At 31.3% G+C, this 22,181-nt stretch overlaps 1 protein-coding gene across 1 annotated transcript in view; it reads right to left on the bottom strand.

Moving 5' to 3' along the window:
• Positions 1 to 10,025: 10,025 nt before the first annotated feature.
• The window catches only part of LOC148281147 (paired box protein Pax-6-like), a gene marked incomplete at its 5' end in the record, with an annotated part of 95,684 nt that continues 83,528 nt past the window's right edge, over positions 10,026 to 22,181 (bottom strand). The window contains 4 exons of the mRNA XM_088227195.1: positions 10,026 to 10,149; positions 12,280 to 12,506; positions 14,290 to 14,546; positions 22,029 to 22,111. Coding sequence (XP_088083321.1) covers positions 10,052 to 10,149; positions 12,280 to 12,506; positions 14,290 to 14,546; positions 22,029 to 22,111 — 665 coding nt within the window. The remainder of the gene's footprint in view (positions 10,150 to 12,279; positions 12,507 to 14,289; positions 14,547 to 22,028; positions 22,112 to 22,181) is intronic.

The raw sequence follows: 22,181 nt of genomic DNA, 5'->3' as shown, positions 1-22,181 counted from the left end.
ATATATGACATAAATTTTATAAATTTAATTTGAAAAGTCCCACTTAATACTTGGTATAAGTTTTTTGTTTCCAAATTCCATTACAATTACTTATATTTTTACTTAAGGCTGTAGTCTGGTAAAACGCACGAAAAATTAGGAAATCATACAATTTTGCCATTTAAAAATGAATGTTTTTAAAAAATCGTGCAATAATAAAAAATAAAAAAACATAAATTTGATAAAAACAATACGTTTTAAAGGTATTTCTATTAAAAAATATACTTTAAAAAGATAATAGATTGAAAATGAAGATAACGGAAGCAAAATCTTAATTTTATGTTTTTGAAAAGAAATACAAGCAAATCACATAAATGTTTGACATTTTCTTTTATTTCTACGTAAAATGATGCCTTCTGATTACAGAAGCTTTTTAAGTATTAACTTAAAAAAAAAAAATGGTTACTGAAATATTTGAGTTGAAACCTTTTTATATAGAAATTAATTCTCCTTTTTTTAAAAAATATAATTCTGTGTATTATATTTAATTTCTAACAATATCTTATTTAGGTTATTATTACCTTCATACCGGCCCTTACCGGTACTGGTAAGGGCCGGTCGTTTTAAAATGGTAAAATCGTATGATTTCATCATTTTTCATGTGTTTTACCGAACTACAGCCTTAACATAACCAGGATATGTATTATTATTTATTAAATTTAATTATAATAATAAAATATAAAAATAATACAAACCTATACAAGTGTTTTATGTATCAGATCGCATATTTACTATCTTAATGTTTGTTTGTGTTAACTCATGTTTGTTGCTTATTTAATCTTCCTCAGTAAGATTTATCTTTATACAATGGTGCCTTCTCTTAAAACTGACAAATAAAAATAAATGATGGATTGTTCTTATTATTCCACATTAGAGTTAAATGTTGTATCCTAGCTTTTTATTTAGTTAACTAAAGATATGTTAAGTACTTTATCCAATGAGATTATAACTCCATTTTGTCGGAATTATCAATAATTATTTAGAAAAGAAAAATTTCTCAGTCCCATAGTTAACTAAAAGAGAAAATATATGAGATTTGTCTTTCAGTTTTTTTTATGTCTCAAAACATTATTTTTATATAAAATAAAATTCTTATTTTTTGTAACAACTTTTTATGAATTATTTATTGACTATTTAAATATTCATAAAAATTATTACTCTAAATATCTGATTACAGAACTTAAGCCTATTATTTTACTATCTGCTTTATTTTGTTTTGTTTTGTTTTGTTTTGTTTTGTTTTGTTTTGTTAAATTGAAAATGAGATCTATCAAACAAACGTAAAAAAAACATTATGAGGAAGTTTGTTTTTTTTTGTCAATAAATTACCAAACTATCTCAAAAAAATCATTTTTATGTATCGTAATATCGTCACTATGATTTTTCAAAGTCATATAATTTTGAAATTACTCTCCCCGTCACGTAACCACGAGTTGTCATCGGTGATAATCAATATATATCCAATTTTCCGTTGTACTGAACATTCTCATTACGTCAAATGTAACTTTTTTGTACAGCTTCGGGGCATTATAGAACAGTAGTGTTCTTAAAAGTTCAGGTAGTTGTATGTACAAATCGGATATTTTTTTATTAATATCTTCTATTCATCTGAAATTTTGAAGAAACAGATTTTCATTTTTGCTATAGGATTTAAATGGTGACAATAAATTGTATGTTTAGAATACACATTGATGCATACTCGTTTCATTTTATGTAGTTATATTTTCTTGATTTGTATGAAATCAATATAACTGGTGTTTTTATTAAGCGTGAGAACTTTTAAAATTGAAATAAAAGTAGCAATTATTTCATAGAAGGCGTTAAAAAAAAAAATTTGAAAGAATGAAAATACACATTATTAAAAAAAAAGATATAACGCTTCGAGAGTTGTTGGTATGTTTCCATAGACCATGGATTTAACGTAGCCCCATTAAAAATAATCTAATAGTGTCAAATCACAGGATTGTGGAGGCCAATTAACAGGACTGTTTCTGGAAATAATGTTATCATCAAATTTGTCACGCGGTAAATTCATGGTTTCACAAAGAGCCCTAAAATACTGTTTTTTTTATATTTTCGACAATTTGCAAGCGTTGTTCAAGTGTAAGGCATACCATTATTAAATTGAGTGTTGTTAGAGAGATTAAATGTTAAAAATTGTTTTAAAAAGTTATTAGTTTGACAATTCTACCACGCAAGAAAAACACCAGTTGTATTTAATATTAAGCATTGACAGGTGGATATTGACACACTATAGAATGTGAGAGACCAAATGGTACATAAATATGTAGTTGTTAAACTAAAACTTATAAATAAATTTTAAAAATGGGCTGTAGATAAATTTAAAAGGACTATTTAAAAATAATAAACATATCTCTACCATTTTAATCTGAAAAAAAACCGTATCATATAATTATAATTTATAATGTTATGCAACATGCTAAATTTTACTAAACCAAAAAAAATTCGCACCGTGTATGAGGTAAGCGTTTTAGCTATTACACCACACGGGTTGCCGATTTTACTGGTCTACAAAAAATCGTCTTACACATTCTCTTGCGTCAATATTTATCTGTCACTACCTCAGGGTATCTTTTCAATGAAAAGGTTGTAGAAATAAATGAAATAATTGTAAAACATAGTCTTTATTGAAATGTTCTTTGATTTACTTAAAGGTAAAACAATTAAGGATACTTATACATTAGGAGATAATAAATTTAATGTAACTTACGATAATTTTACATCACAATTCTTGTATGCAATCGAGATATTAATGTTTATATTATATAACAAACAGTGAATCACATTATGCCACACAAAATTACTTAAGTAAACAAAGAGGACAATAATAATATAAAAATGTTTACCTGGTAAATCAATGCAACAATATTTTTTACACACCATATTGGGGAAGTAACAAAATAAATATTATACATTATTATTTTGTTTTATTGATTGTTGATTTTATGTGTTTTTTTTTATTCATTCATAGGCAAAGAGTTCAGCTGGATAGACTTTCATAAAACATTAAAAAGACATTTGTTCAATTTTGCATTTTTTAATTTTAACAAATATGCGAAATATTTATTTTGGAAAGTATTTCTTAACAAAAGTAATTTTCACCTGCATAAAATTACACTCTGGATTGTACTTAAAATAACTAAACAGTTTTATCATAAATAGCATAGTTTATTTCTAGAATACTCAAAAACCACATGTTTCATGTTTTCCAAGTGCCTTTTCTCTCTTCAGTTGCAGGAATACCAAAATTGGTATAATGATAATAGTATAGTGTTAAATAACACCCCGTTTTCAATGTTTGTTATGTAAAAATGAATTTTATTTTACAAGGCGACTCAAAAAGATAAAAACGTAATAAATACGGTTTTCCCGTGATTTTTACAGTTCAATTTTTGTGAAAATGTAGTTTATAAATCGATAAGACATTTAAAAAATATTTCCCCCATAGTATATTGTCCAACAAAGAGCAAACTGCAGTTGATAGATTTTCATTGAAAAAATATATCAGGGCCTGCTTATTATCACCGCAGAAGGAATGGCTGAGGATAGAAATTACAGAGGTCCCCCGAGAGGAGCCTATATGGACCAAGTGATCAGGGACGTGAGCTGTAGCAGCTATGAGAAGACTGGCAGTGGACAGAAATGAGTGGATTGAACAAATGAGGCTTGTTGCAGACATTGGTATTGTCCCCAGGATTGTGATCCAAGAGAGAGAGCTCAATATTGCATATGTACTAGTTTTATACTTAAAAAGAAACAATTCAACCCGTTGAATTAAAATCAGTCTAGATCGATGAGGAAGTTCAGTCATTTAAAAAAAATAAATTGTTAATCGACTATTTTGAAAGTTTATTTATAGATTAGTTTGCTAAAATTTTTTTAGTAATTTTTTTATGTGTTGTATAGTAATCGCTATGATTTTTTAAGGTTTATTAAGTTTCACAAGTTCTCGCCGGTGAGTTCTGCTGATATAAAAGTAGAGCCCTGTAGCTTAAAAATACATTTAAAAAAATGGCTACCGGAAACGGGAAATTCTATCACAACACATAACAATGCTGTAGTTAATTCTAAAGAATCTGTGATGTAGTCTAAAGTAGTTTGTTTGTATAAATTTTATCATACATTTCTGAGAAACTAGGCTGTACAATTAAAATGCTCTAACTTTTACCGCGTGTAAGAAAACATCTTTTATGTTCGATTTCCTGTAGCACTGAACTTCCTCATTGCATCTTTATGTCATAGACATATAATAGACACATTTTTTCTATACTAGCTCAACAATTTAAAAAAAGGGTAAGTAAATCACAATACACATGCAATCATTTATGTAAGGATGAGAAGTATATTTTTCTATAGTTGGTGTTTATTTCAATGTTACTTACCACGGATACGACACTAGCTGGCAGTTTATTATTGATGTATTTTTTAATTGTCAAAAATTTACTTAAAAAATTACTAATTATCTACTTATTCCATTGAATTGGATGGATCTGTACTATTTTTTTACAGTTGTAATTAAACTTTTTTCATATCATTATTCTTCATAGCATGATCTCACGTCTGATCATGACGAAATTTTGCTAGAGAATGAAAGCAAAGAAGGCAATTACTTGCTTATTGAAATGCGATCTATTATAGGCTTGTAATGTGTCTATTAATTTTATGTCATTATTCATAGTACTGCAATATCTGTGTTAGAAAACCCTGTACATAATAAACGAGGCATAAAATTAAGCAACTCTTCTAAAATTGAACAACTGCTAGAAAGAATTGGTGAAAATTAATATTCGTGAAAAGCAGACTGTATTATGTAAAACATGAAATATCATTCTAGATTGAAAATATTTGAGAAAAGGATAGGATACGATGATGCGTAGCGTTTTTCTGATAGTACAATGTTGGATGATAATGGTGACTGTTGCAGTTATTTATATTTTTCAACTTTTATAAAGATTTGCTTTTGCCCCCATGGATGATTTCAAAATTAAATTTTAATTTAAGTAAAGTTCAAATCTTATATGTTGATTTAAAGATATGTACCACAAGAATGAATGAAGGGAAGGATAGGAATGAAAGGACAGAAAAAGTATTGAGAAATGACGTTTTCGACTAAATGGTGCTTAAACATTGTCCATTTGGCGGACAAGAATGAAAATATATATTTTGAATAAATCTATGGTACCGCGAAACCGTCCAATTTTGCCCTGGATTTGGTACCAAGTTTACCGAAATCAAATGGAAATATGTTTTTTTAAAGGTTGATCATAGATTAGACTGTTTGGGCAAAATATCCATCCAGGGCAAAATTGGACGGTTTCGCGGTAACAAAAATATGTGGGTACAAATAATTGTTATGAATCGAAGTTAGTAAGTAATAGTGATTTGTAAAATTTTGATTTGGAGATTTAACTTATTGCAAATAAAATTACAGCTTACATTTGCAAATTTAAAAAGTATCACACTTCATAATTTTATTAGTGCATAATAATACTTATATGTTTGGTAATTTGAATAATCATGAAATGTCATTTTAGTACACACTTAGCACTTTGCCGTTGAGAGATCATTAACCACACAGAATCAACATAAATTTACTTATCACATACCTAAATAATATTACATGAAACCCTTAATTAGTTCTATACCAAGGTACATAATGTTTTATACAATGTTTTGATATGTTTAATATCGGCTTTGTAGTTCTTGTGCCATTTGTGAATTTGATATATTAATTCTAAATATTTATGTACATTAATTTATTCAGACTTAACTAAAATAGTACATAATAGTATTTTTAACAAACACATAAATACGTAATGTTAATTTTATGAATACAAAATTTAAATTCTTCGAGTTCTGATTGATTTTTGGAATCAGAATGAAAAATAAATGAGGTGTTTATTGTAAAGATAGCATTTTTCACATACCCAACAAAAAAAAACATCCCGATGTATAACAAATAGACACGTTATTCCCTCATATTTAATATTGCGCTCAATAACTTGATTGAAAGGAATACAAAATTACGATACACAATTAAAGTTCGAGTGAGAATAAATATTTATCCTCTTGTTGTGTCTTATTAGATGTCCCCGACCTTGGTAATTATTTCTAAAAAAGCCTCTATCTTGTTCTGCCCGGAACAACTCCTCCACATACCTCATTCTGGTAGTTTCTTATGTTACGCAGCCAAGTTGTTTGCCTTCTGCCAGGTCCACGTAGTCCCCCAATCTTGCCCATCAGTATAAGCTCTGGAATTAATCTACTGGTTTCCATGCCGGATGTGACCGAGATAGGAAATCATATGGAACTGGATATATTTTAACAATTCGCTGTTGTAATTTGCTCTTTTCGGGACCTCTAAATTGCATACGAAGCATTCTTCTGTGAAGCCACATCTTGAGTACCTCCGACCGGTTCATAGTGCGTGCTTTCGAAGTCCAGGTTTCTGAGCCACACAACAGAAAATAACAAACATAGCACTTCACCATTCTCTGCCTAAGTTTTAAATTCAATAACACAATATTGTTCTCATTGTGTTGAATATGCAGCGGACCTTTTCGATCCTGCATTATACCTCCACTTCTGGGTCTAAAGGCTTTATAATATAATGCCTAGGTATTTTAATTAATCCACCTTCTCCAAGAGTTCATTACCTAGTTGTAAAGTAATGTTAGAGTAGACTGCCCTGCCAAATGACATTCACTTTGTCTTTTTGATGTTAATGTTTAAGCCCAAATCCTCTGGCATAATTTATGTTAATAAGGAGTTCTTGAAGATCAATAATGTTATCAGCCAAGATGACAGTGTCATTGGCATATCTTATATTGTTGGTATAATGTGCCTTGTCCAATCAAAAGTGAAATAAAAAAATTAGTAAAAAGTAAGTAATGTGTCCATTTGGGCTTATAATGCGTGATGGCATATCTCTGCGTTGCGTCTGATTTAGACTTAAGTTAAAGGAAGATAATTACCCGTCAATTAACATACCATCGACTACGGGCTTGTAACAGGTCTATTAAATTATACATCATTGCTTGTATCCATCAAATTTTGTATTATGTTTACTTTGTAAACAGTGGAAAATCAATCCACATTTAGATAAACCAAATTTACAAATACACTTTTATTATTGATATGTGAAATATGCTTTCGTAAATTTATGTATATATTTATAAACATCTGTGATTACAGATTTTCCTGATTGTAAAATATACATAAGTACAGAAGCATCCAGATAGCAACACTGTAATCATTGACCAATTAATTAATTAGTTGATGGTCGTAATGGGCAATATTCAACCTTGTGGTTAGTACAAAATAAATTGAGAGAGTTTAATTGTTGAACAGGGTGTAAGTATCCCTATTCCAATATAATATTGTGTGCCTTCTCTCAAATTTGAAATCGTTATATTGTTTAGATTTTAGATGATTGACAACAAAAACTCTTCAAAGGGTAATTTTGAATATTTATGAGCACCTAAATATGATTTTTAAAATGACCAAAAAGAAATATTAACATCGCATTTTCTATCATTGAAAATTAAACGCAGCTTGTTATTATGTTTGGATCAATGTCGGAACCATGTTAACTGACAAAATCTTTTTGACTATATTCAGAATACTATAATTATAAATATATTAAACTGCAATCAATTCTGAACACGTATAAACAAATTTGTATATAAGTACATATGAATTGAAATAGAATATTTGTAAGAATATTTTTTTTGAAGATCTAATATTATTTATTTTTCGTGTGTTGGTTTAATAAGTGAAATTCCTGGCTCAACATTGACACTTCTAGTTAGTCAGGTAATGAAAAAAAATATTTTTTTAAACGTTAAATTTGTTAACGATCCTGTGACTGGACTGGTTTGTATTACAGATGCTTCTACTTGTTAATATTTATCATATCGTTTTCCTAAACTGTTTGAATAATATTATCCTAGAAGTTACACAACCATCAAACACTTAAATATGTACAAAATACGTTTTGATATCATATACATACCCCAGAAATCATATTTATGAGGTACTTTTAAATTACAATCATAATTTTATTGCATTCATTAACTAGTTTTTGTCATCGCAATATTATAAGACATTGGTTCATAATACTGGTTTTGCAAAATAAGAAATATTCATCTTACTAACTGAAAACAGAAGTTTGAATTGGCTCCAATAAACATCAACAAAATGATCGCTGTATAAAGTTACACAGTTTTATTATTGAATTTATGATTGGTCTTAAAAGTTGACAAACTCAATAGAAATGTTTTTTTTTTCATTTTAATAACTGAATTCAGTAGGAGAAATAAAAGATTCATGAGGGATTTTATTATTCCACATCCAATGCTCATGCTTTTTTTAGCTTACTAGCCAGAAGCTCGGACAGCAAAAAGAAGTGCAAAGCGGTCACAATGCGGCGCGGAGAGTGCGGTGTCGGTACCGGCATGTCAGTGTGACCTGGACACAGTCTGCATAGGGCAGGTCAATATGGAAAATGTATAGGCTATTGTCCAGAAGTGAACGGAAAAGGGCTGAGGAAGAAGAAGAATTTGCATCACATGGTGCATGATGTCAGAGGACCTTTATATAAAAAAATGACACAAGAAGTGAAATAACGATCTTGGGGTCTGTAGACTCGTTGAACAAGGTTTAATTATGAATGTCGCCAGGTAAGTAGAGACGTTCGTCGTCTTAGTAAAAAAAAAGAACTAACCATAGTTTTGAAAGAAAATATTATTCAATTTACAAGAATAAATGTATTTTTGCATCATGGTATATACATGAATTTATTCAACTAGGTTGATGAGAACTCTAGGAAATACTTATAACTGTATATTCTGTTCTATTCTGAAAGATGGTGGTCAGTGCTATATAAGCTCCTGACGTCACTATGACCTGTGCAGATCTATTGTCACGGGTACCCGTAAATTAGTTCTCGCCATCACTATTAAAGAGTGGAGGGTGAGTGTTCTCATATTGTTAAGTCTCCCTCTCCAAGTCCAGATCCATAAAGTATCAGGCTATTAGGTACTCTTACCAGTGTCCTGACATCTTCAGGTTTAACCAGTGGTCCTTTAAGGATGTGGCTTCTTTTGTGATACAAAGGATAATAAAACTGTATGTAGTGTTTCCATAAATTATATGTTAGTGTATAGGCACTAACATAGTAATGTGTAGGTACATTATATATGTTTATGTTGCAAGCGGCGCTAGGCGGCCGGCTCTATTTATTCGGGTTTTGCCTTCCTAGTCACTCTCACGTCCTTGCTATTATAATTGAATTAAACTCTTTGATATAATTTTTATACCAAGTATCAGAGTTTTTCATTATGAAACTAATAAGTAATTATCGAAGCTATCAATTGTGATGACTTGCGCCTGGAGTATTTAAGAATCATATCACACTGTATATCATTGTTGCGCTGGAAATATCTGCTAAGTAACTTTTTACACATTTTTAAGAAGATAATTTAAACAATGTAATGCTTGATGAAGGACTTTTATTTTGTGTATTTTTTCATCGATGGCAAACAGAAAAAAACATTTGTGAAAACAAAATTGTGTTATCTTAATGAGATATTAAAAATACTTTTAAAAAAGAAAAATAACTCAATGGATATTGCCAACGCAAATACGAATTATTAAAATTTTTAAATGAAAGCATTTAAAAAATGTTTCTTACAAAAGAGATCAGTATTTTCACCTGGGTCATTCCCACTACCAACACGATGCCTAAATACGACGCCACAAGAAAATTTCCTGAGAAGTTTATTGGTATATTTTATCACTGCTTCTGTGTGAATGGACTTTAAAAATGTTGTCGCAATAAGGATACATAAATCTGAACAATTCTTATTTTGCTAATCTATTCAGCATTATAACATATGGATTAGTTCTCAGTCACTTCACAATCTCGGTAGTTCCTAGTAACACGAAAACTGACATTTGATTCCCAAATTTTCGCTTACTGCCACCAAGGTCACTGCAGGCGAGACCAGTACTGTTGGCTCATATCAGGACCCTGACCAGGAACTGCTATAGGCACCGATACTCCCGGAGAAATGAGGCCTGTGAATTCTGAAACAATAATGTTTTGGTGAAAATGGTTATTCAGTAAAATAAGGCCTTCCTTTTATTCCTTTTTTTCAATTTATTTTCTTGAGGAATTGATTTATATGTGAATATTCATAATCAAGCATAAACTTGACAAACAAATGAACTATTACACCGATAATAGAAGACCACATCACTCTATCTTTGCATACAGGCCTTCCACTACATTCATACATCTTCTTAAGCAAGCACGACGATTATTGTGACTTTAGGAATGTCCATCTTCCAGTATTTGTTTAATTTGGTCATGCTGTGTCTTTCTTGTTGTTTGCATCCATTAACATTTACATTGTAAATCCTTTTAGCCGTTCGTTTGCCCTACATGCCCAAACCAACACAGCACTCCTTTCTTTATTTTGTCGATAATGCTTGTCCTAGCATTAAAATACAAAACGCACGGGTCTCAAAGTTTGTGTACCTTATTTTTATTTTTGTAACACCTTTTAATTCAACCTGTAAATATCAGTTATGACATGCACTTTTAATAAATAAGTAGTTTCATGGCCTGAAGTATCGCATTTCGACAGCATTCAGCCTACCTTTATCCTTTGTTTTCCAATTCCACACTCCACTTCCATTTTTTTGCATATGTTGTAAATGAAGTTTTTTTTTTTCATCAATATATTTGGCTAGTTTTCTCAACAAGTTCGCAAAATATTATATGTATTGTAAATTAAGCAAAACTGCTTTTCAATTTGTTTATTAATGATGTTGCTAAATCATTATCTTACTCTCGTTTTTGGCTCTTCGCGGACGACAACAAAATTCTCAAAATAATTAAAACTTTACGAGACTGCTTTCTTCTTCAATCAGACATTAACTCTTTTAACCGTTAGTGTAAAGTCAATAAATTAGAACTAAATATTAAAAAATGCAAAGTAATGTCATTTCATAAATCAAAACAACCAATTTCCTTCGAGTACCTATTAGAAAACTCCAAAATTGATGTAGTTAAGTCCATCAGAGATTTAGGAGTTGTTTTGGACTATAAACTGACAAACAACGAGCATATAGATAATACAGTAAATAAATCACTGAAATTACTTGGCTTCATTAACAGAATATCCTCTGATTTCACTAATGTCCGTACAATCAAAACTCTTTATTGCTCAACTGTTCACCCTCTTCCAGAATATGCCTCCGTGGTCTGGTCTCCATTTTATGTCAATCGCATAAATTACATTGAACCAGTCCAACATCACTCGCTTCGAAAAATAGCGTGGATGATCGGACTAGAGAGAGATAATTATTCTTATGCTGAAATAAAGCAATGTTAAATATTTCTAGTCTACAAAAACGTAGAACTAATATTGACTCCATATATATGTTCGGCATACTAAATGGTATAGTTGACGTTCCATCATTACTGGGACAAGTAAAATTCAATATTCCGACTCGTAGATTGAGAAACAATGAAGTACTGTTCATCGATCAGCATAGAACAAACTATGGCCTAAATTCTCCAATGACCCGCCTTTGTCGTATTGTTAACTCAAGACAAGATCTGGACTTTTTTGGTTTAAGTTTACAACGATTTAAACGAGCACTAAATAAATAGTCCAGATCTTGTCTCGATGTCCCTTATGTTTGTCAATGCTTCTTTTCTTTTTTTTTTATGTTTTAAACTATTCTTTTATTGTAATATTTAAACCGTATAAATTGTATACATGGACAATGTCCACTAATAAATAAATAAATAAACTATCTTTCTTCCATCCTTGCCTCATGTCTGAGGATGGTGATCACGTCCGAATCAGGCAAGGCTGATACGTGGACAGTATCCCTCCATCTGGAACAGTATTGTGCTGTTCTGTAGGCATTTGTCAGTGATGGTTCTGATAATTCAGTGACCAAGCCGCTCCATCTTGTCAGTTGACGTCCACACGACCTTGTTCCTTCGACACTTCCCAGGAGGATGGTTTTCTTCAAACTACTAGAGTTCTCCCTGGAAACGTGTCCGAAGAATTGCAGGATTCTTTTCTCGCACATAGATGTTAGTATTTTTCTTATGTCTAGTTCGTGGAGTAAAGATATATTTATTATTAACAACTATAACTTAATACTGAATTAAAATTATTTTTTAATATTACTAACCTGATGAGCCTCCATTGCTGCCAAACTGGTGGTGATTATGCCCGTTGCTGTGGTACCCCTGGTGTATAGAAGGACTGGACGGGGCATGGTAGAGCGCAGGCCCGTACCCTTGGCCATAGCCGCCGTAGGCAGGCCCCAGTGAAGAGGGGGAAGGGTCGCGAGGGCACACGTCTGGGAAGCCTCCCATGCCGGACATGGGGGCCCGTAGAAAGGCAGATTCCAACTCACTAAAAAAGACAAAATTAATATTATTATTTAGATATAAAAAAAGGGTTCTTATAATTTACAATTTTTTTTCAATTTTGGGGACATTTAGTTGTAATTAACTCACTCTTAGAATATGGTAAAAAAGTTTTGGCAGAATGGGGTACGAACTTCGAACCTCTCTGTCCGTACACTAGCCACAGGACGACAACTCGATTGGAAATAATATAGCACGATGTTTGTAAATTGAATAAAGATTAAGTAAATAAAATTATGAATAAATTATAAAATTTGCTGTGCTAAGGCGGATGAAGAATACAGTTTTGCATATAAAATAGAACCAGAACCCCAGACGAGTGTTTTTGCTCTCTGGGAAAAATCCCAACAAAGAAAATCTAGTGAAGATAAATCCTCCTCGTTGTGCAGTAGTTGACGCGTTCGCCTATAATTCTTGAGATCCTGGGTTCGACTCCTGGGAGGGTCAACATGACATTTTTGTTTATAAGGTGGTATTATACAGCAATATTTCACTGTCCCTGAACTGGCACTTGAAGCGTAAGACTGATCACCTTACTTTCCTGTAATACAAATACTGCATGTACTTTTTAATTCAGTGCCCCATGCACCACGAGGTATGAATAAATATTTGATGATGATCTTCTTTATTTCTCAAAAGTTTATTTATTCTATTAGGAGTTAACATAAGTTGTGTCCGTATGTTTCCTAATTTAAAAATGAGCGAATAAAAAACAACCTCAGAACAGGTATTCACCATACCTATAATCCTTAAAATATAGCTTGATTAAAATGACAGCTGCCAGACTAATGTCACAAGAGATAAGAAATTACTGATCACTGATCACTGATCAAATCGATTTTATAAGTTTTTTCATGCAAACATGAAACTCTGTTTCCGAAAATTGATATAAAAACGCAAAAACAAGCCTATTATAGTGTGTTTAAGACAATTATTCATAAAAAAATAAGACATTTATACTTTTTTCATGAACAACATCAAATGAATTATTTTTTTATTAGATTAATTTACATTGATCAATTTGTCCCATCTCTAACGTTTTTGCAAAATGATGTAACCTTGTAAGTACGTCGTTAATAATTAGGTTTGTTTGAGTTTTTTTTTGGTTTTAAAGCTGATTTGATAAAATTATGTTGATTCACATGTCAAGCATTGTATTTATTTATTTATTTTCAGTTCACTGACACTAAAAGATATCACAATATAAATAAAATTTATAAAATAAAAAATAATAACACTAAACATCTTTCACCAACTATATGTGAATACCTTTATATAAAAAAAAATTAACATGCCAGATACAAATGATTTTTCGTGTGTCAATATAAATCACTCCTTAGACGTTACTACAAAGTTATGTCGTCACTTTTGCTGACAACTGTCATTCTAATCAAGCTATATTTTAAGGACTATAGTGAGAGTAGACAGTGCGTAATATGTTTGCTCATATTTTAATTTAGCTTATTTGTATATTTTTTACCTTCTTCACTGTTTTGCAAACAGATCAAAATAATATATTATTTTATTTGATTACAAGATTTTAAAACAAAATGACAAGTAGACGGAAGTGAGCACTTTTGACACCTCCTTCTGTTCACGTTCAATCGAGGGAATAGAGGAGAAAACAAATAAGGAGAATATGTTATTGACTAATTTGTGGTAAATTTTATTTGATGTGTCGTTCGGTTAGCATGATACTATTATTATAAAATTTTTATTATAATATTTATTATAAAATTACCAATAATGAAATTCTGTTATATAAATACCTGTACGAATCCGCGATAGGCAGGGGTGGCGGAGGCGCGTACATATGGTGATGGTGCGTGGCGTGGTGGTATGGGGGCGGGACCGGGCTCGGAGGGCCATCCAGGGCCTGGCCCCCGCCGGGGCCTGCGCTGGGCCCCGGGCCCCCCGGGCCTGGCCCCCCCTGCCCGCCCGAGCTGCCCGTGGGCCCCGCACTGCGGCGCTGGCTGCGCATCTTCTCCTCGCGTCGCCATTTTGCGCGTCTGTTTGAAAACCACACCTGAAATAAATGAAAAAAATATAAGAGATTTGCGCTCTCGCCACAAACGTAAAAAAACAAAACGGCATTTTCTTGTAGGGGTAAGCATAACAAATAGAACACCATGCGTTGAATGAAGAAGTCGTGAAACACATAAACATTTTTTAACGCAATTTTTTTTTTACCTGTATTTTTCAGATTTGTTTGTTTCATTCATTAAAAAAGTACCAGTACAAAAACTATTTATTTTTTTAATAATCGTCTTTAAAAAGAATCTGAGAGCTTCTATAAAAAAACGCATTACAAAAGTTAAAGTAGTAAATAACAATAGTGCTGAACGCCCAGCAGGCTTATTCTGTCACAATAAGGAAATTTCACTTTTTAAAAAATATTTTTAAAGTAATAAATGTTTATGAAATACCGTCCAGCAAAAAAAAAACAATTGGCAATTATTAGTAGCATGAAAAATATTTTGAAATGTGTAATTGTGAATTCCCACAAAAACGGTCATTCCAATGGCAACGCTCCTAATACGTCACGATTCATGTTTATTTGTTCCCAATCATTCAAATTTATTGAAAACATTATCACGAATCTTAAGTCACAACTAGCTCAAGCATGTCGCGTTTTTCTACGTCGCGACGTATTTTTATTAAATTTATTTTTTACATTTATGTATTTTTATCGGTATCCGTAGTATGTGATATTTCCCTATTTCGTTTCGCAAGTTCGTTCGTTCGCCATATATCCATCGCATTCTAACGCAATCAAAACCACATTTCGCTCTCGTTCCTTCTCATACGATATGAATGAATTAACAATACGAATGAATTAACGAAACGAATTAGTTACAGCATAAGGCCACAGGCTTGAACATTCCAATATACAGGACCAACCTGCCAATGGTTATACCTGTTGGAAAGGCTATCTCTATGTTGAACAATATTACTTGACATTGACATTTTTCACGATTCTGAGGGAGTTTTTCGTTACAAGATTCTTTTGCTTTTTAAACATATTATTCTCTGGATATTAGGTATACTTATGTGTTTTTTTAAAAATAAATACCTAATTTTTTCTATACGTATGAATTAAGATATTCCATTTTGTAAGGTACATATATATGAAAAAATAAAATTGAAATAAAAAAAAGAATCGATATTGATCGCGATTTTGTCCATTAAATTCGTTTTTTTATTTTTAAACTTGAAGTAGGGTACACACAAATATATTCTAAAGTGTGCTCTAATAATAACAATGATTCACCAAATCACAACAGGGATGGAGAACATTTTAGAGAAAAGATATAGAAGTCTAGGCATTTACGTGACTTATGACCTGTCTGACTGACCTGTATGACCTGTTTGACTGGTTTAAGTTGCCACTTTACACACTGTGTAACATTGACCATTTTGGTCCAAAACTCAACATTTTTTAATAACAACGTACCATATTTTTTGAACCAAAAGACGCACTTTTTTACTATGGTAAAAGAGTGCGTCTTATGGAATAATTTTCATAAAAATTAAACCAAAAATTGGGGTGCGTCTTATCGTCCGCAAAATACGGTACGGTAATTTTATTTATAAGTTGTTCAACACATATTTCTTAACCTTCAGTTTGAATTTAGAAAAAAAAAAATCTTCGTGAATGTTTTTTCCCATACAATATTTTTTAATGCCTTATATACAATAGAATTTTGTTATTTCACCCCTTTTTTAAATCGGAGTCTGATTTTTATCTTTTCTCTGGTATTGTGAATATGTTTATGTTGGCTTTGATATATTTTTTTCCAAAACTCTGTTTTTTTTTTAGAATTAATAATATTATACAGAAATATCAACGTACTGTAAAATATTCTTTGTTTACAGCTATGTTAGTACCTTTAATTTATTTAATATCGAATTTACATTTGTGTGTTGTTTTTTTTTCTCAACCATTATTAAGGTTTTGTTTTGTAATATTTTTAAATGTATTTATTCATATGAAGACATCATATTACAAAAAAATAATAACGTATTCCTAACTGTATGAGGCCAAAAGCCCCGTGTTAAGTTGGGATATAACAAAATAGAAAAGAAGCATGCATATTATTAAATAATACTAAAAATAATAATTATTACACCAACATAAATTTCAATGAACATCTTGACAACACGCTTAATAATACCATATAAAAACTTTGCAATGTTTCGCAGCAGTCTTCTGCAATGGTTTCTTCCCTTAGACAAAACCCATACTTGTACACTTCTCCTGAAAATGGCTTTTGTTTTGTAGATATAATATGTTCATCCAGGACATTGAACACTCTTGGGGCCACAAAGGAGACATTTTTCTGAGCGGAAATCGTACGTGTTTTCGGTATTACATAATGAGGTAGTTCAGTGTCTTTTTTATTATTTTTTATTTGTTAATAGAATATTTAACTAAGCCATTTTTTTTAAATATTTTATTTTTATATATCGTATTATCAGCGCTATGATTTTTTAAAGTTTTGTATTTCTGAAATAACTCCGCGTGCGACGTCAGAGGTTGTTCTATGACAGTTCTTCTGATTGGTTCGTTTACGGTGACCAAACCGGATATCCTTCAATGGTCTCATATCATTGGATCGTTCATATGAACCAGTGACGTCATTCAAATTAGTGCGTTTTAATAAAAATATATATTTTTTTTTTCATACATTTTTAAGAAATATCACCGTACAATATAATGCTTTAATATTTACCGCGCGCAAAAAAAATAAATTTGTATCCAATTTCCCGTAGGGCTGAAGTTCCTCATTCAAATTACAGGAAAACCTCGTATGAGCATTGCTGGGATCTACTTTTGTAGCCAAATGACCAGAAATGTGTCAAAGATTTTTTTTTTTTAAAGTCTAATATCCAGTACCTTCATAAATTGAAACAATGTCTTGTATGGAAAAGTTAGGGGGACATTGAAGCATTACTCTAAAAATGGTTAGTTTGTTCACATTTTCTTGCTTTGATAAAATTAAATTAACACCCTGCTGCGGTAATGAATGTGTGGCTCAATAATTGTATTGCTTGTAATTTTGCATTAATCCTTATCAACAAATCTTAATTTATAAAACAAATATAACTCATGCAAAAAATAAAAATCCCCACGTTCTATACACGTTTTGTAATTTGTCAAAGACCATGTAAAATGTATGTTGTATATTTTGTTTACTAAGTTTTATTGAATTGAATAGTTCTTTGACTAATTAAAAGTATGTAAACTGAAAAAAATAATGTTTTACTAAATTTTATTGTACCGACATATACTTAAAAGTACTTTGTTAAAAAAGGTACTTTGACGAAAAACTTTTAAAATTTATTCATCGGCACGGGATTTCCGAGTGAGGAATACACTATAAACAAACAAACAAACCATCACACCGTTTCCCCGTTAGGGTAGGCAGAGAGGATAAAACGCCACATCACTATATCTTTGCATACAGATCTCGCTTCCTCTACACGTACGCTGATTATGTCGACTTTTGACATATCCATCTTCAAGTATTTGTGCCACGTCATGTCTTCCTCGGTCTTTCTCTATTTTTGCATCCATCAACATTCGCATTGTACATATTCTTAGCCGTTCTTTCGCTGTTTATTATCGCCCTACACGTCGATAATGCTTATTTCACCCTTACGTAATGTACGAATCTCGACATTTGTGCAGATGCACTATGTACGATAGATATCGTACATAGTTTTACCACACATTCGCCTGAGAGATCGCATTTCAACAGCATTCAGCCTACTTTCATTCCTGTTTTTCCATATCTTTATTTGCTTAATACATCAGGGTCGGGACCTGGATTCCATTGTGAACTGCTTATTTTGTCTCTTGCGACAAACATTTATTTGTCAAAGTTGATTTAACTGCACCATTCACTCTATTCCCGGCACTCACCCTCCTTTGAATATCTTTCTCAGTCATTCCATCTCTACTAAACATACTTCCCAGATACACGAATTCCTCCATCTGTTTTAGTATAACCACATTCACAGTGATTTCATATTTAGTCATACTTATATTTCTTTCAAAAACCATCACATGGAATACATTATAAAATAATAATGCAAATTTTTTATAAATAATAATAATACAGTGAGAATCTTTTCTACTCCTGCGAGAAGATTTAGAATAAGACCCCTGGACGAGTATTTTCACATCGATAGCTATTCTAAGTTAAAAAACCTGAAAGAGGAAATCGAGTGGAGATGAGACCGCTTCATTTTGCAGTGGTTGGCGCGTTCGCCTACCATTATTAAAGTCTTATGTTTCGATTCCTGGCAGAATGGATGCAAAATATTGTTTTTTAAAGGTGGTTCTATATTGAAATATTTCACCGTTCCTGGACTGGCACATCCAGAATATAACTGACATCCTTAAATTCCATGTAACAAATATGATCTAGATACGTTACAATTTAAATGCTTACGCAGTGCCCTATGAACCATTGAGTATGGATGGAGAAATGATGACGATCATGATTTCTCATCTAATTTCTCATTAATATCTACTAAATCCACAAAGGAAGTGCAACAGTTTTGAAAATGCGGCAAACTGTTTGCCAAACTAACACAATTATTTATCCACCTCAATTCCAAGTACCTACCTGCCACCATTAGTTAATCTATAATTGAATTGCAACACCGAAGCCTTTATGCCATGCAGTCCGGCAACATAGCGAGCCCTGTGTGAGTGTCATATTGTAATCTATGGTGAAGCGGTGAACGTGTATGGACCCCTTTGAGCTCTTACGTTTCATTAGACAGCTAATCGGACATATGTAAACGGTCTTGATAGATACATATTTGTATATCTGCAAACTACGATGCCGGCTTTTACTTTTGTCCGACACAATCACCTTGTAACACTAAAGAAGAATGCAGATTATAGTATGTTATTTAAGTACTTACTTACTTTCATTTTCGTTACTAATTTCATGGATTCAATATGGATAATTTTTTTTATTGGACCTTTTATTAAGGGTATAAGGTTGCTGGTGTTTTTATAAATTTTCCCTTAAGGCAACAGTTCTGCCGTCATAAGAAAGAAGGACGTTTCCACATAAAACAAAAAAACTGAGAAAATAAATATTTTGTAACTCAGAGATTAAACTCGCTGTGCAAAAAATTCTACAAAAATTAAGTATATTATTATGCGGCAGTATGTATTATGGTTTGCCCTAACGGAATACATGTATTAATTTTAATAAATTTTACGTTATATATTTAAAAATTAACATGTTCATCTTCTTTTTAGTAAAAAAAAATACAAGAAAATATTTTATACTTCAATGAAAAGACGTTTCTAGCTAGAAACGCCATTTTTATTTAGTAATTAAGAAAACGTCTTTCTTTTTTAGTGTTAATATGCCAATTGATTCTACTCAACTAAATAAAATAGACGTTACTGACCATTTAATGTTTTTTAAACTAGTAACGCCGACCTAATAATTAATCAACTTCGAAATTACCAGCAGATCTTAAATTTAATTGGAAACGAGTAGGTACATTCATTTCAGATGTTTTAAAAAACGGAATAGAAGAAAAAATAAGTATGTTAATCAGTCTTTAACATTTATATAAGTCAGAACAGCCTTTTATATTTAGTAATCTTCAAAAATTTTTGCAGTTTAGTCTCATTTATTAGTTAAAATAATAGGGTTGTGGTTATTTTAGGAAGAGAGATGTATTTTTAGTCGATGCGTATTTTTTTTCTGATTTCAAATATGAAATGAAAAAATGTTAAATGCGTCCTTACTTCTTATGACAGCAGAGTTAACAAGCAACAGTAACGAAAAATAATTTCACAACTCATAGACAAACAAGCCACTTATAATTATTTGGTTTTGCCATTGTAAAAATAGGTTGTATATCCGATTTTAAGCGATTACTAATTTTTTTGACAGTCTGTACCTTCCAAAACATGATAATAACTAAGAGTTATAATTATTCGCTCTATCTTTAAAAGAAGCCCTTTAGGTTTATTTATTTGATTATAAAGGGATTTCACTTTGAAATTGAAAAATGGAGTACTGGTGCCGACCCTGAAGTACGAGAGCGAAGTATGGAAAAACAGGGATAAAAGTAGGCTGAATGCTGTTGAAATGCGATCTCTAAGGCGGATGTGTAGGAAAACTATATACGATAGATGCACAAATGTCGAGATCAGTACATTATGTTAGGCTGAGATAAGCATTATCGATAAAATCAAGAAAGAAGCTCTGCGTCGGACACGTAAAGGGAATGTACAGCGACAGAAAGGCTAAAAATATTTACGAAGCGAATGTTGAGGTATCAGAAATAGAGGAAGACCGAGAAAGACATGGCATGACCAAATCGAGCAAATACTTGAAGATGGACATGTCAAAAGTCCGTGCACGAGAAGATGTTCGAATGTAGAGGAAGCGAGATCTGTATGCGAAGACAGAGTGATATTGCACTCTCTCCTATCTGCCTACCCTTACGGGAAAACGGCGTGATCGTTTGATGTTGTTATTGTTTAAATTTCTTTATTAATGTTTTTATATCTGTATTTTTTATGAATATACTAGTTACCTAAGTAGTATTTTTAAATAATAATACATTTAATTATTTTTTTATCGTATGGTATTATTCAAAATTGTTTTGATTTATTTGGATTGATTTCTTAGTTTTTTTTCCAGGTTCAAAACATTTCTTTGATACAATATTATATATTTATCAATATTTTTGTAACTGATATGTAATATTATTTTTAAAATGTTTTTTTTTACTTCTTAATTTGTAAATAACTGTTTAGTTTTAATTTATTTTTAATACTATATTTATTTATTCAACAGTTTATATTCATATAAAATTAATTTACATATACGGGCGGGCATATTGCCTTGAGGCAATTTCTTTCTACCTACCCAAACCGTTCGGTTTGAGAAAATTACAAGACATGGGACATATTGAATCTTACAATTTTATACACAATTAAAAACAAAGATTAACAAAATAAAAAATATAAAAAATAACACTATATTATGAAGAGAGGATAGGGGATGGGAAGGAAAGAAGAAGGATAAAGGAACAAATTAAATATTTAGATAGTGACATTTCAATCTTGACTTACATGTAAATAAAGAAGGGGCGACTCTAACATTAGTGGGTAGAATATTCCATAATCGATAAATACTATATTTTACTTATAATTTCACTTACATTTATGTATTTTAATGTAAATGCAACTAATATGTAAAAGACACTAAGTGCCGTTTATTTCTATAAAATAAAAAAAATCATCAATTCTGACAAATGACTGTTTGAAAAATCACTCTAAAATTTGGTTTGTTCTGTAAAAGCAAAAATATTTTCAGCGATTTTTCTATTGATTTTTTTAATGAAATCGGGTTTCCTTCATATTAGTATTACCCATTATAGGCAGGGTTAAAATGAAGAGAACAATACATGGCATCGACTAGAAGCTAAATAGTTTAATATTACGGTTTTTTTTTACCTGTATTCTTGCTTCTGGAAGTCCAATTTTAGCTGCTAACCTTTCCCTCGCGAAAACATCCGGATAATGCGTACGCTCAAATTCTGCAAATAAAAATATATACTTATCTCTCACACTTGTTGATTTTTGTGAGGTACATGAGCGAAACCTTTA

This window comes from Micrasema longulum, unplaced genomic scaffold (genome assembly GCF_059751315.1).
Source record: "Micrasema longulum isolate JH-2025_06_02 unplaced genomic scaffold, ASM5975131v1 h1tg000492l, whole genome shotgun sequence".
NCBI lineage: Eukaryota > Metazoa > Arthropoda > Insecta > Trichoptera > Brachycentridae > Micrasema > Micrasema longulum.
The sequence above is the reverse complement of the archived record's forward strand: the minus strand, read 5'-3'. Positions and strand labels throughout refer to the sequence as shown.